The following is a 16,732-nucleotide window of genomic DNA, read 5'->3' as shown; positions in this document are numbered from 1 at the left end:
AAAGTAGATCTAACGGATCAGATAAAACCATATTAATTTGTGAGATTATTTTTGTATAATTCATTTATAGATATAGCAGTACCTTTTTTTTCTTTTTTTTTTTTTTTTTTTTTTTTTATGAACGGTTTAGCTTGACTATTCCAGTTGATCGAAAGGTGTTATGTTATATCAACTTTTATCAGTAAATTTACAAAGGTTTTCCAGCTGTTTTGGAGTCGCCAGCTCGACTATAATATCTGGCAACTTCTTGGCCTCGTACACTTTACTGAATGGTATGAATGAAAAAGATTTAGAAGGGAAGTAAATGTGGGTGAGGCAATACTCTCCAATGCCGCACCTCATACGCATACCAACTTGGCGTTTGTTCAGAACAAATGAAAACTCTAGCAATTTTAATATCACTCAAATGCCAGCCTTTGAGTGCCGACCAATGAAGCATATTGACCCTTTCTAGCCAATAATTCAAAGTGTGTCCCGAGTTCTGCGACCCTCCCGTCAGAACAAAGCGCGATTTGATGGGCATTCTGAACTGTGCTTAATCGGTGAGCAATCACCAATGTTGTCCTGTCCTTCATCAGATGGTTCAATGCATCCTGGACCAAGCGCTCACTGATTGCATCCAATGCACTGGTAGCCTGCATTGAAAGATATCATAAATATTATGCATTCTAACATCAGGATGGGGGGAACTGGGAAGTGTCATTTGTTATGGTGACCAAAACTCGGGGAAGAAATACAGATGTAGAGAGAAGCAATAAAAAATCATTACCTCATCAAGTATTAGAATGGGGGCATTCTTAAGCAGAGCTCTAGCAATAGCAATTCTCTGCAGATCAGAACAGGAAGAGTCAAACACCTCTCTCTCTCTCTCTCTCTCTCTCTCTCTCTCCACCACAGAACCATACCTGCCTCTGGCCTCCACTCAGTAGTCCTCCACGCTCACCAACAAGTGTGTCATAACCCTTTGAGTAAATAAACATTCAGAAACAACAAACTAGCGGGGTAGGAACATTTGAGTACTAAGAAGACAATTAACCTGCGGCAGTGAAATTATGAATTCATGAGCATTTGCTGCTTTGGCTGCCTTTATCACATCATCTTTAGATACATCTTCGTCTGGAAGCCCATATGCAATATTTTCTCCAACAGATACCGAAAAAAGAACCGGTTCCTGCATCATCTTACTTATAAACTTTGGATAGAGGCAACAATACAGTGAGAAATAATCACTATGCTTAGTGCTTCTCAGCGTCTGTGAAATTTGGTTGCAGGTTGGTTGCTTTGACGTTAAAAGCACAAACAAAACCAAACATCCAAAAATCCAACTCAATCAGTGCAGATCAAAAGGAAAGGGTCGAGACTAACCTTATCAGACTCCCAGCCTATCCCAATTTTAACAGTTTACCTCCAGCTTGTTAGTAAGTAAAAACTGGCTCGCTTACATATCAGCTTATAGATAGTTATAATTAATCTGAATACTTGCAAACAGCATAGAACATGGTCTGCTATTAGATCCCATATCGGCAACCCAAAACCAATCCAAGGTAAGCTGGGTACCAAAAACATGGTTTAGACCTAGACCAAGATGTAACCCATAGAAACTATGGTCAAGCTGTATCTCAAATTTACTGAGAAATAGAAACATGCCTATGCTGAGAAGCAATGAGAATTGACTTCAAAAGTATGTAACATTTGTGTGTGATGCTTTTAGCAGACGTGTGGAGACCCAAGAAGAGACCTGATTCACTATGGAAACAACCCGTGCCCACTCACTCTTGTCAAATGTTCGAACATCTTCTCCAGCAACTGTTATACGACCTCTGGTTGGCTGCAAAAGGTACACAATGCACATGATTCTCCACAATCCACGACAAGCAAATGTTTCCATTTAACAAATAGAGAGCTAAATGAAACAAAGTATATTAAAAAAACCTCATAGAAACGTGCCAATAGCTGTACTACTGTACTTTTGCCTGCACCACTTGGGCCCACAAGAGCTGTTACGGTTCCACATTTTAGAGTTAAACGTAGACCATTCAGTATTTCCACATCGGGTCTCAAAGGATAAGAGAAGTGGACATCTGGAGATCAAAACGAGGGCATTCATATTCCGACTGGAACAAACTGTATATAAATGTTTTTTTTTATAAGTAACAAACTGTGTATAAATTTATTGAATGCAAAGAACAAGATTTAGTATACTGTCCCATAATATAGCCAGCTAACAAGGGATTTATGGAAAACACATTCTTGACAAAATGAGGGGAAAAAGTGAAAGATTTAAGGAGAGACCAGAGAATCACAAAGCGGTATGACATAGCACGTAAAAATTATATTCCCAAGGTCAATTTTCTCTAAACTCTACTGGTCAGGATCTTTTGTTTTTAAGGACTAACGATCAGGATCTTATAGTTAGAACTCTATAACAAGTGGAAACCAGGCATATCATTTCATAGAATAGACTTAGCAGTTCTTAAAAAGGATAATATGTGGATATTGGGGGGTATAAATTGCCATGAGGTTCATATCCCCCTGGGTGCAAACAATCTCTAGGGGTCATCAAACTGAGAGATTTTCCCTTGAATTACCCCAGGTGTACTTGCAGAAAACTCCTTGCTAAGGGCTTGTGCACTCCCGGGATTAGTCGGGACGCTGTTCTTGAACACTCGGGTGCCAATAAAAAAAATCAATGATGCAATTGCAATTAAAAAGCAGAAGATAAGGCAAATCAGGTAGTCAGTACACCTCAACAAAATGAATAAAACTGCATGATCCATACCTTCAAGAACAACATCACCAGACCAAGCTAAGCTAGACACTTTGCTAGATGATTTCAGGGCTGACATATAATGCATATTCTTAGAGAAGATGTTCTCATCATAACCGTTTATGAGGAATAATTTATAACTGTCATCATGCACTTCTTTATGCTGGATTTCTCTTTCTAAACCATATGCAAGGGCCTCATCAATTTCAACCTCAGACAAAACAGAGTTAATTCTCTCAACAGCAGCAAAAGTTCCACGAAGATCGCTAAGTGTGTTCACCAGCCCTTGAACCTGAAAGACACATCTATAAGACAGGACCAAGGGGAGGAGAATATCATGAGTATGCAAGAAGCACCAAAGAACTCACTGCAAATGTTAACGTGAATGTGTATCCAATAAAAGAAGCCACGGTTCCGACAGAAAGTTCACCCTGTAAGCAGAAAATGTGTATGATTAAAAAGGAAAAAAAACCTTGGCTTTTGGACTGGTAGAATCAGGAATTGATATAAAAATGAAAACAATGCAAGATCGAATATGGATTAAGAGTATGTGGTAAAGCCTTAACCAGAATTGCTGCAAAGCAAAAAGGTTCGTAGTTAGTGAATCAGTATGGCACAATTTTTTTTTTGAAAAATTGAAAAGAAGGCATCCATTAGCATAGAATAATTGAAAAGGAAATTTCTATTTTCATATGTGATACTACCTAATTTAATGTATACAGAGTAAGCAAACATCAAAGATTCAAAATGGCTAGGAACACAGAAACTACCACGAAGGGAAACCACAAAACAAGAGGACCATGAGAGCTCCTCAAATACAAAATCCATAATTCTCAGCCTAGAAAGTGAGAAACATAAAACAAGGTAGAAATATTTCGGGAGATTGAAATACATCTCTCTTTAATTGGAGTTCTTTTTGGAAAAGCATTAAGGCAGAAAACTACTTCCAACAAAAAACTATAAGATACTAAGTTTTGACAAAATATAGTTACTATATTCAAAAGGTGATATTGTAAATAACACAAGGGAAAATTGTAGTAGCTATTTAAAGTGCTAAGACAAAAGTTGTCATGAGTTAGGAGTGCTTACCGCTTTCACTTTGCTTCCTCCAAGAAAATATAAGGCCATTAGAGAAATGTAAACGGCAATTCTTGTCACAGATTCATTTACGGATTTAAAAGCCCCAAGCTTTATGCCACTAGCCTGATAAGACAGAACCTGCCAAGGTCCATAAAATTAATGCTAAGCACAATGAAGAAGCTTTCATGTCTCCGTGACAACAGCTACTAGTGTTTAAATGACCTTACCTGTCTACCGAAAATTGACATTTGATGCTTTTCACCACCAAAGGATCTGACCTGTAGCAAATTTCATCACAATTCATCCGCAGGTGCGAGAGAAAGAAATTTGGCAGAGAATTTTAAGAACTTACAGTACGAATGGCAGAAAATGTTTCTGTCACACAATCAGATATGGATGCCTGGGCCAACCCATGAGCTTTAAAAACAGGCACAGTTGATCTCTTGTACACAGCTTGATAAAACCAAAAATAGTCAGCTAAAGGAAAGGAAACACAAAACAAGCAATGATAACCATTTCCAAATTAGAACATAATGAGAAGAAGGTAACCACATCCACAAGGGGAGGGAGAAGGGAAAAGAGGGAAGCATGAGCAGCCATTAACAAAATATGTTTTTTTTTTTTTTTTTTTGGGAGGGGGGGGGGGGGGGCAGTAAAATATGAATAAAAGACAAGCTTAAGAAATTTCCAATGGCAATATGTCATTATGATAGCAAAAGAGAGCACCAAAATGATGTAGAAAGAATTCTTAAGCCAAGCTGGTAGTTACTGAACGTGTTTATGCAAATCATTCTAATACTGAAGGACTTCTTCTAAAGAGATTTTTTTTTTTCCTGGCACCTGCGGGGGGAGGCTGTCATGCTTATCGGTAAGTAGGACAAACATAGCTTCTAACATAAAACATAGTACAATCTAAAAACATAAAAGAAAATATTTACCAACTAAAACAGACACAGCAAGTATTAGCAGGCCCAGAATAGGTGCAAGTTGAGGGGACAAGGCAAATAGTATCAATAATGTCCCAGTGACCTGCAAAAGTAATGAAAATAAAGAGACATGTTACTGAAGATGGGTACTAAATGGAAAACTGAAACACAATAGCAAATTGTATATTATAGAAAGGTAATCGACCCCATCATTGCAGTCTAACAACAATAAAATTTTAGAAGCATTAAATCAAAAAATATGGAAATCTATGTTAATTTTTAATCATAAGTAATTATGCACTGGCTCCAATGTAGACAACACAAAGCTCACTTGTGCATGGTGTAGAGTTGCTTGCCTCAGAAAGTGCCCTGAATCCACGGTCCCTTGAAACGTTCTCACTCACAACATCTTTAAGATAACCCAAATCAGATGTTAGCAAACCAGTAAGTTCACCAACCTATAAGGAGCAAAACCAAGTTAATCCAGTAAAATGGAAACTGCATATTGGCCGAAACAATTGGCAGGAATTTTTTAAAAATAAATTGAGAGAAAGATGTTGATGTGGGTAATTACTTTCATAGAGAAAAGAAGAAAAAGGAAAGGAAAAGAAACAATTTGACCAGATAATAAAACAGATTTTCTGTATGCCTAACAATGAAAACAAAAATCAAATGATAAGAGGACGTGGGTTGTACCATTTCTTTATTTTTGATAAGTAAAAATTTATTTATTTTTTTGATAAGTAGGATAAGTAAAAATTTATTAATACCAATAGGCGTAGCCGAGTACACTGGATGCATACAAGAGAAAACACCTAGTTGGGGTGCAGAAATAGAAACAAGGAAAATGATCCTAACAAAACCCTAGCCCTAGCCCTAGCCCAAGCCCAAAGATGTGCCTGTCCCAAACCACCACCAGTGCACCAATGCCTATCCCACCAAACCAGTTCCTGCCTATACACCATGCTGCTGTAAATTCCCCAACACACTCCTCAGTACTTGTAAACTCCGAACGAGCCTACTAAAAATATACAATTGGTTCTGACTTCCCTCTAGTCCTCCCTCAACTAGAACTATCTCTCTTAGCATCATAGTTGATTTCTCAAGTAAGATGCTTTAACTCTCTCCCACCTCTATTGCAGTGAGTACTGCTGTGATGTGAATTGGTCCTCAAATCCTTTGCAGGTAATCCCCACTAGGAGTGTAAAAAGGTTGGTCCGGTCCGGTCCGGCGATGGACCGAATATTTTCGGTCCATCATTTTTCCAGACCGGTCCGGACCGAACACCCCCATAGGGACCGGACCAGACTAGTAGTTATCGGTCTGGTCAGTCCATTCGGTCCGGCCTATTTTTTTTTTTAAATCAATTAATAAAAAAAATTTATTTAAAATACTAAATTAAATTAAGTGACTTATTAATGTGGATTATGTAACAAACTCAATAAAAAAATATTTTATATGGTCAATGATAATAAATTAGATGAAAATTACATTATTAATTTATATAATTACCATATAATTAACTAATTGATATTATATATTAGTTAATTCATAGAATATTAACAAATGTTAATAACATATTTAAAATTTTATATTATTAATAGTGATAGGTTAGATGAAGATATATATAAAATATTGTTAATTTATAGAATATTAACAAGTATTAATAACATATTTAAAATTTTATATTGTTAATTGTACAATTATTATATAAATAATATATATAATTTTTTTTTTTTATTCGGTCGGTCCGGTCTAATAAATCTCCACCCCGAGACCGGACTAAAGACCGAAATTCCCCTACTTATTAGACCGAAACCAACCATGCATTTTTTCAGTCCGGTCCAATCCGGACCGAACCGGTCGGTCTGGTCGGTTTCTCTGGTCCGGACCGACCGTTTTACACCCCTAATCCCCACACACTGTTGCATCGCATTTACCTTGTCCAAAACCCAATCCGATGATGAATTAGCTATATTGTTAATCAATGGGAGAGATATCAGGGGAACAACATCTCCTGCAGATTCTGCTCCAAACTGTAGGCCAGACCCTAAATACTCCTCTTTGCAAGGCACCAATGACAGCCCCATCGCTTCCTCCACACTAGCATCTTATCGCATCTCCTCCACAGAGCCATTGATGCTGTCACCACCTTGGCTATGTGTCAACCCACAAGGTGCTCGAGAAGGTACCAAGGAACTAGTTCCCTCTGACATGGGTGGAGGAACCATGGTTGCCATTTGAAGGTTGGGGTTAGCAAAAACTCCCCCAAAACTCGGCAATACCTTAGGTCCGTTGTGGGTGTCGTCGATTCAACGAAGAGAGCATTGACGGCTCTGCGCCACTCGTCGGCAAACTTTTCCTAGTCACCCTTGGTGAGAGGCAGTACCGTTTATCCTTTCCAATACTGATTGTTCTTTTTGTTTTCCTTTGCCATGACAATTGGCTTATTTCGTAATAAGATTCTTAATTTTAAGAATCATAATACACCAATTTGTTTCCACAATCTCATATGTCTGCCACCAAATTAAGGCAAGCCACGCACTTGAAACCAAAAGTTTCAGAAAAGCAGGGAGTTACAGCGTCTTTCTTGGGCAATTAACTACAATGCTAAGGGTGGTAGCTCAACTAGAGGGAAGTCTAAAGGGAGGATATTGTAAAGACGGGAATCAAGGGTTTGGGGTTGGGTGTTTAGGTAGAGTTTTAGGTCTACGAGAAACAAGGGTTGGGGACCGGTCTGGTGTATTTTGGGTTGTTTATTTCACAGGTTTTTTGGGTCATTAGGAGCTTTTTGGGTCATTTTGGGCAAGGTGTTTTCTTGTATACATTTTGTGTACTTGGTTTCTCCTTTGATATATAATATTTTTTTACTTATAAAAAAAAAAATTAAAATCTTCCAAAATTTCTATATTTGCTTCCACCCAACAAGAATTGATCTGAGATAAACAATATATTGAGTGCCAGCTTACCTACCAAACATTAGAAATCTGCATTGGATCATTACAAAGTAAGAAATAAACAGTGCAAGGGTACAAGACAGAATGCCCCAATATGCTATAATTGACCTGATCAATAATATATCATTCCAATAATGAGGTACAAGACACAGACTTCAGTTTTATACAGTTTTCAAGTTTAAAAAGCAGTTGGACCTAGGATACACAAGTTGCCACACAAGGTAGTGAGATGGATTCTAATTCGCAAACTTCACCCTTTGAGGTGAAATTTGGTCAAGCTTATGAATCAAGTTGAACAAATACAACAAAAAATTTCATGACAGATTATTCCACATGCATTACATGAATCATAAATTGGCATATGAAAGCGCTTGAAAAGATGTGTCTGTATGTGTGCGCATGTGTTTCAATACATCTGCATGCATTTACACAAGGATTTTATAAACATACCTTGTATCGGTCAAAAAACTCCACCTGCATAGATAAAGGAGCAAAAAACATTAGAACGCTAAGTATTATTATTATTATTATTATTATTATTTTGATAAGTAAAGAACACTAAGTATTATCCTTCATACAGACAATTTGAAACAAAATAAAATACATAAGAAAACAACCTAACAGGAAAAAGGGAAAATATGTTTTGTATTCCAAACTACCAAAACCTTCAGTTTGCACCTTTGGTTTAAATTTGACCATTTAGATTGATGAAAAATAGGATATGTGATACAATCTTGATAGTTAGCTAATTGTCGATGATAAAAATTGCCAAAATGTGATAGTTTGAGATGTGGTAATCTATGGCTCAAACTAGGGGAAAAAAGTGGTAGTTAAGGGTTGCAAAATATACTTTCACCAAAAAAGAAATTTTACAATTAAACAAATCAGAGATTATTAGACAATGACTGTGATATAAATCAAAATGTTTGAATAATATCATGATGGCATGGCACCCCTCTTGTATGTGCTCTCAAACATGGAAATGTATGACATGCATGCCAATACCAATGCATATCAGCAACACATGAAATGTTTTATGTTTCTGGCAACACCACCACAAATTACCCAAATCTTAACAGTAGCACCAGGTGACAATTTAGATGCATGCCCAAAAAGCAAGAACTCTTGAAATTGAAAACTACCAAACAAACCTTCATAAAGGTTGACACTCTCTGACATAAGAAAACTAACCATACCAGCAGATAAATTTTCCAACTTTCAGGTGGGATTCAATTTAATCTTCCCATAAACTTGGGAAAATTCAATGTTAACATCTTAAGTCATGCATCATTTGAAATATTATAACAACAAAACTTAAAAATTTAATATTCGCAAAGCCTTCCAATGTTTTGTTTTAACAAAATATAACATTCCATTTTCCCTAAGGGAAAATATAGGACTGTGAGACATTAGGGATTCAGGGAAAGAAAAAAACGAAATCACAAAATTTTGTTTTACCTTCTGAATCAACATCCTTCTGAAAATCTGAGCTCTTATCGTTGACATAACTTTCTCCCATACAGTGTTCAGGTTTGTAACAAAAATAACCGTTAAAATTGGTTCCAGCGCATACGAAAGTCCGACTTTACCGAGCAACTTCCACAATGGCTCAGGTCTAGCACCAATGAGAACTTCAAAGAATCTACCTAGGAAAATCATTAACATAGATACTAAGCAACGATGCATAACTTAAGTGTCAACTCTCTTATATTAATAATTGCCTTTCGAGATTATACGCCATAAAGTTGATCACACAGAAAATACAACTAAAAAGGTAGTCATATCAGAACCAGTGCCCTGATAACAAGTTGATTGCAAAGCAACATTTGGTTGCCAAAAAATTGAAAATTTGGAATATCCATGAACCAAAATCGTTCACTTACATAAGCCAATTATCTCTTGTATTGTTCTGAAACTCGATTTCCATTTTTACAAAGTTTCTGTTACCAACCAAACACAACATAAACGTCTCAAAACTCACTTCGCGCTTCAAAATTGCCAAACTCTCCCACTATCAGAGGCCCAAACATTAGATTTCAGCATTTCTTATTAGTTTTGTTTTCCTTCAGTTGGTCCTAAGAAAATGCAGATAATGAGAGAGAGAGAGAGGGCCATAATCCTGAGTAGTCACATTTCTTTTATTTGGTTTCTCCTATTTTCCTTTCCTCCAAACGGGTATGGAAATAAGAGTGAAAGTGAAAAATCGTGGTTGCCGTACCAGTAAATATGGGCATAGAGAGAGTACAGGTGGTGCAACCAAGAAGAGTCAAAGCCGAAATAGCGAGCCTCAGCTTGTGTGCACCCAAGAGACTCCAGAGTAGCCCCCAGCTTATGGCCCTCGCCGGCCGAACCTTCTCGGGACCGGGACGTGAATCCTGCTGATCGACCCTCGGGCCGGACTCGGTTACGTTGGGGTCCGAAGCGGGTCCGGACACGTAAGCGAGAGAGACTGAGCCCCTGGTCTTAGCTGGTGCGGTTATTGACCCGAGTGGCAATGGCGGGAAGGGGTGTGATTGGAAGGGAAGGGGGAGAAAGGAGAAGGAGAGTCTGGATTTGTCCGTACGGACGCGAGTGGGATAGTGAATGGGAGAGAAGAGGAGAGTTGCAGAGGCCATGGATGTGCGAGAGAAGAGAGAGTGAGAGAGAGACGGGTAGATAACGGTAAAGTGGCGCGCTTAGCTTTTTTTACTCGTCAGATATTTAGGGATTGGTGATGTCAACCTCACGCGCTAAAATGCGAAAGGGACACGCACTCTCGATTGAGTAAATCAAAGTTATTCTCTCAACTTTAGAATTTAAGAAATGATGCGTAAGTATAGTATATTTTTTTTTAAAGGGATAGATAAATTTAGAATTTATATAAAAAATTAATTTTTTAATAATAAATCTTATTTTTTTTAAATAAATGCATAAAATTCTAAAATATATAGAGAGTGATTTATAACATTTATTAAATATAGTACCAAATAATTGATAATAAATATTATGATATGTATTTTATATATTTATTATTTTCTTTAAGTTCTTAAAGAAAATATTCATTTTATTATCTTCGCATCAATTAATATGTCATGCTTTAGCTATTTTTTAAAATACTTAGAACATTCACAATGATTTATGTAAAATATATTTTTCTGTAAAATATAAAGAAAGTTAATCAAAAGACCCTTTCGATGGATTTTGTATTTCGATCTTTATTTTATATTTTATTACAGTAATCTTTTGAATGTAGAGAATATTGTTTATAATTCTAAAATATTTTTAATTATTTTCTCTCTCATTTGTACGTTTTTTCTCCGATACTTTTATTTGTTAGTATTTCATTTCAAGTTCTGCTATAGCCAATCGAGGGTGGGAAACGCATGGGGAATCGACTGACGCTTCAGCCGATATATTAAAAAAAAAATCCAATGAAACATAAGCAAAAATGGAGGGAAATCGAAACTAGAGAGTGGCATCTTCGTTTGATCCCAACTTTCCGTATGTGGTCGTCGTCGTGGGTAGGACTGAACTGCTTGTTGCAGTCGCCGTCGTCTTGGGTTGGACAGAGAGAGATTCGTAGTCATCGTCGTGCGTAACTGCATGTTCCACTATGATTCGGTGCTTCAAGAAGTGAGTTTTTCTTTTTCTTATTTTATGTTGTTGTTCTCCTAGTTTGACTTTTAAATTGCGAACAATCCAAGTAATCTTTAATTCTTACACATTCCTTCATATTTCTTTTTAAAAATGTTCTCTTTGCCATTTTTCTTCCTAGAACATCTCTTTTGTTCTACTAGATTTTGCTTCAAAGTCAGAGAGATAAAATGGTGCCTTTGTGTTTCTTTTATTGTTGCTTTGTTGAATAGATTATGAACTTATCATAAAAGAGAGAAAGAATGAAGGAAAGAAAGAAAGCAGGGAAGGCTAATCAAAAATATTTAACAAGAATAAAAACCCTAGAAGACGATCATATTCAAGAAGCAATCCAAAAAATTAGTCTGAATGTAAAGAGTACAAGCATTTATACAAAGAAGAAATGGACTAGTTTGCCCTTACTAAGAACTAAAGACTAAAATGTCCTAAAGAATACTATACAATATAAACTACCAAATAATCATAATTGTACACGTTTAAAAGAATAATTTAACAACTTTACAACTTAATATCCCCTTCAAGATGAAGAGTAAATGGAATGAACTCTCATCTTGGAAATAAAAAACTGAAATTGTTGAGAGCCCAAAGGCTTGGTTAATACATCGGCAAGCTGATGTTGAGATGCAAGATGGAATGTTTTGATGATTCCAGCTTTGAGTTTGTCTCGAATGAAATGACAGTCAAGCTCAATGTGCTTAGTCCTTTCGTGAAAAAAGGGATTGACAGCGATGTGAAGTGCAGCTTGATTATCACAAAAAAGATGAGCACTATGAATATGAGGAATATGAAAGTCAGATAGAAAGGTTAAACTAGAGATTCACCAAGAAAAACACAGAAACCAGTGGTTGATCTTCTACTATCAAGATAAGAGGCCCAGTCTGAATCTGTAAAAGTCCTGAAAGTTAGAGAATTACAAGTTGGAACAAAAAAAAAGACCAAGATCAGGAGCATTTTTTACATATTATAAGATCCTGTGAGCTGCAGTCAGATGAGGTAGTCTAGGGCGATCCATAAACTGACTAAGCCTCTGAACAAATTAAAATAAATATGGTCTTGTAAGAGTAAGGTAGAAAAGTCTACCAATCAATTTTTGAAAGACTGTAAGGTCAGGCAACAAAGCACCATCATCTTTACTAAGTTTCAAACTTTGCTCCATGGGGAAAGAAACTGGTTTACAAGTTAAAAAACTAGCATCTTATAATATTTCAAGAGTATACTTTTGCTAACACAGTGAAATACCACTGGGTGATCTAGCCACCTCTAAGCACAGAAAATACTTGAGGGGCCCAAGATCCTTCAGCTTAAATTTGTCATCAAGTAAATATTTCAAGGAATTCACAGATTCCAAATCATTACTGGTTATCAAAATGTCATTAACATAAATCAAAAGAGCAATAAAAGAGGGACCAACAGATTTAGTAAACAGTGAATAATCAAATCTGGATTGCACAAATCCCAACTCAAGAAGAGTGGTAGAGAACTTAGAAAATCATTGTCGAGAGGCCTGTTTGAGGCCATAAAGAGACTTATTCAGTTTGCACATTTGGGACCCCCTTTACTATGGAACCCAATGGGTAATTTCATGTATACATCTTCTGAAAGATCACCATGTAAAAAGGCATTATTAACATCAAGTTGAATAAGATGCCAATTTTTTACAGCAGCAACAGCCATCAAAGTTCTGACAGTGGTCATTTTGGCAACATGTTAATTAAGTAAGTAGCTGTTAAAACAACATCACCCCAAAATTTGAGCGGCAAATGAGATTGGAACAAAAAAGCTCAAGCAACATTAAGGATATGTTGATGTTTCCTTTTCACAACATAGTTGTGTTTTGGTAGAGAACGCCATTAGAAACAAGATATGAAAAGAGAGAAAATTCAGTACCATGATCAGTACAATTATTTTTTTTTTTTTTTTTATCTTAGTACCAAACTGAGTTTTAATCATTTTGAAAAAAGTTTGAATGAGAAAAGAAACTTCAGATTTATGCTTGAAAAGATAAACCCAAGTAGCCCTAGTGCAATCATCAACAATGGTTAAGAAAAAATTATAACCTTCAATAGTAGGGACTGAAAAATGGCTCCAAATATCACAATGTATAAGGTCAAAAGGTAAATGAGAAAGGTTATTAGGATTTGGAAAATGTAACTTTCTCTATTTAGCTAGTGGGCAAACAATACATGGGTCATTAGACATAATCAAGTTAGGCACAATTTTATTCAAGGAAGACATTCTTGAGGCAGAAGGATGTCTTAATCGACTATGCCAAAGGTGAAAGAATGAGCATTTAGAAGAACTGAAACATGCAGATGGTAGCAAAGTAGTAGTCTCATTACATTGTTTATTTGGAAAAAATAAAGGTAATCGAGGGGAAAAAAGAATCCCTGGTTGTTGCAAAACATAGAGTCATCTTTGTTGTCTACTCACTTTAATCAGCTTCAAGGTGATCGGGTCCTAAAGGAGACAAAAGTTAGAAGAAAAAAAAAATGTGAGATTGGGTGAGTTTACTAACTGAAATCAATTGAAATTGAAGGTGGGTACACAAGGAACATCTCTAAGGGTAAGATGTTCAGTAAGAGTAATAGTGTTAATATGTGTAACAGTAACACTTTGACCCTTAGGTAGTTTGACAGATGTTTTTTGAACTGGAGTAAATGATGTAAAAAAAAACTAATAGAGGGGACCATATGGTCGGTAGCCCATGTATCAATTATCCAACTACACTTATAAAAATTAAAAGAAGCAGTACTAGAAAATTGAAAAGCATAATGTGTAGAAGAAGTAATACCAGATAAAGAGTGAGAAGAAGCTACAGTATTAACCACATGACTGGAATCATCAGGCTTAGGCTGAGAAGTAAAAGTGATCATAGACAATAAATGTTTTTATTGTGCCTTAGTCAAGGAGAATGGAGAGGCAGTTGGAAAGTTGTCATTAAAAGCAACAGTGTTGGCCATGTACTGTTGCTGTGGCTTTTGCTTGTGCCTTGGAGGAAAGCCATGAAGTTTATACCACTTATCAATAACATGACCAGTTATGCCACAATACTTGCATACTGGCCTATCTTTTTTTGGAAAAGATTTTGTAGGTCTAAATGTATTAGAGTTAGCAACAAAAGCATGAGCATCAGTAAGGAGAGGAGGAACAGAGATTTCTCTCTATTTCTCTTCCTGAAGCACGAGAGAAAAAACTTTGTTGAGAGGCGGTAAGGGCTCCATCAACAAGATCTAAGCCCTAGCCGAGGAAAAATAATCATTAAGTCCCATGAGGAACTATAAAATACGTTCTTGTTGAACATAAGAATTCAACAGAGTGACAGCACCACAAGAACACAGAGGAAACGACTTGTAATTAACTAATTAATCCCAAAGAGCCTTCAATCAAGTAAAATAAGCACTAACAGTAAGTTGTCCTTGAGATAACGAGGAAATCGATTTCTGGATCTGAAAAATCCGGAGTCCATTTTAAGGGAAACAGAGCATTGATTTTAGGGGTAACATACAACACACTATTAGTGATTTTAGGGGAAACAGAGTTAAGCAACTACAAAATCACCATATTAGTATATCTTAACCGTGAAGAGAAAATAGAAGCAGTAGATGCGAGTTTAGTAATCGTACCGTCCACGAACCCTAACTTGTTTTTGTCATAGAGAGCCATGGTCATCGAGCGAGACCAAGTGTGATAGTTGTCGCCAAGTAGGAGTTCTGTGACCAGAACAATCCCAGGATTATCGCTGGGGTGAAGTAAGAAGGGACTCACAGCATCAGGAGAGGAAGAGGGAGGAGGCGGAGGAGTGGGTGGATCCGCCGGTACCATGAGAAGAGAAGAAGAATTTCAAAAAAGGTCTAATACCATAACAAGAATGAAAACCCTATAAGGCAATCATATTCAAGAAGCAATCCAAAACTGTCCAAAAAATTAGTCTGAATGTAAAGAGTACAAGTATTTATGCAAAGAAAAACTGGACTAGTTTGCCCTTGCTAAGAACTAAAGACTAAAATGCCCTAAAGAAGACTATACAATATAAAATACCAAATAATCATAATTGTACACGTGTAAAAGAATAATCTTACAACTAATTTAATAACTTTACAACTTAATACCATTCCAGGGAAGTGTTATGTACTGAATGTGTTCCAGGGAATTGTTGTGTATTGAATATATTTGAGGGACTTTCTTGTGTATTGAATATTTTTTTGTGGGTTCCGTGTATGTGTATTTCAGGGACATGTGAACTTTCTTTCATAGAAGCCTAATTTGTCCCCACCACTTGTTTACATTGATGCTTGTAAAAGAAATACAATATAAATCATTGGTCTTCAAACTTATCCCAACTTGGAGCATGAGGTTATCTTGAAAGAATAGAAACATTTTCAGTGGAGAGAAAAAGTTGCTGCTTCATCCACCAACCATAAGTTCATAAACAACAAAAATGACCAAATTGGTCAGTTGAGTTTCTATATTATGTAAGCAATGTTTTTACAGTTGCATAAACAAGTGGGAATATTTCACATCACCAGAGAAGCTGTTAACGGTTAGTAATACTGCATGAGCTAAATATATAATGTCAGATAGTAGATGTGCTTTTTTTAAAAAAATATCAGTTTGTGAAAACAAAACTTAGGGATTCTAATTGTCTAGTTTTCTATTGGAATTAGCTATTACATAAATTGGCAATACTTTGGAGATGCTAATAATTGCTAACTTGAATACATGATATTGTTCAGTTCTGTCAAATTCAAAGCAAGTAGTATTTAAGGCAAGTATAAAGATTTAAAACCAATTCCTTAACAGAGGATAAATTAATCATGCATAGACAAAGAGAGATGAGAAAAAAAGGGCAAATAAATAGATGATGGATGAAGAAAAAGGCAAATAAATATTGTTCAGTTTTGTAATTATACGGTCTAAACAGTTGAACATTTAACTACTAGTCCCGAAATCACCTAGATACTACCAAGTAACACGAAATAATAACTACAAAAGCCCAAGACACCTAAAGCAGTGTGCGTGAACGCCTTATTTTATCTTGTTGCATAAGAGGCACAAATTCCTTCTTCAAAACCTCATCATTTCTATTGGATAGCATTATCTCTTTCTTCTCAAGTTCTTTCTCCTTATTTAACAGTTTATTTTTTTTTTTCTTTTTGGAAATTCACCTCTATGTACGGATTACTATATGATCACTTGAAATATTTGCAGTATGGTAATCCCTGAATATTTTATATATAAAATAAATGTTAGATGTACATAATATTCATCATTTCATTAAGCCTTTTACGTTACAAATGATGTAATTATCTCTGTGTTGTATTTTGGACACCCTAGGAATGGTCGTTCTGGATTTTTTATAGTATTTGAGT

The 16,732-nt window shown here is 36.1% G+C and overlaps 1 protein-coding gene across 2 annotated transcripts; it reads right to left on the bottom strand.

The window, feature by feature from the left end:
- Positions 1–144: 144 nt before the first annotated feature.
- Positions 145–10,400, bottom strand: LOC121252480 (ABC transporter B family member 28). 2 transcript variants are annotated; one of them, XM_041152150.1, is made up of 16 exons: positions 9,949–10,400; positions 9,189–9,376; positions 8,181–8,204; positions 5,130–5,231; positions 4,786–4,876; positions 4,200–4,300; positions 4,075–4,125; positions 3,857–3,985; positions 3,136–3,198; positions 2,780–3,059; positions 1,933–2,081; positions 1,739–1,828; positions 1,037–1,171; positions 906–962; positions 770–826; positions 145–635 (listed from the first exon to the last, which is right to left on the bottom strand). In XM_041152150.1, exons 1-16 carry the CDS (start codon positions 10,343–10,345, stop codon positions 399–401), a joined length of 2,151 nt encoding a protein of 716 aa, XP_041008084.1. In that variant the 5' UTR covers positions 10,346–10,400; the 3' UTR covers positions 145–398. The 2 variants fall into 2 exon arrangements, with proteins under 2 accessions (XP_041008084.1, XP_041008086.1); XM_041152152.1 differs by having other exon boundaries at positions 9,189–9,372; positions 9,949–10,087.
- Positions 10,401–16,732: the final 6,332 nt, after the last annotated feature.

Source organism: Juglans microcarpa x Juglans regia, chromosome 2S (assembly GCF_004785595.1).
Source record: "Juglans microcarpa x Juglans regia isolate MS1-56 chromosome 2S, Jm3101_v1.0, whole genome shotgun sequence".
NCBI lineage: Eukaryota > Viridiplantae > Streptophyta > Magnoliopsida > Fagales > Juglandaceae > Juglans > Juglans microcarpa x Juglans regia.
This window is presented reverse-complemented; position numbering and strand designations above follow the sequence as displayed.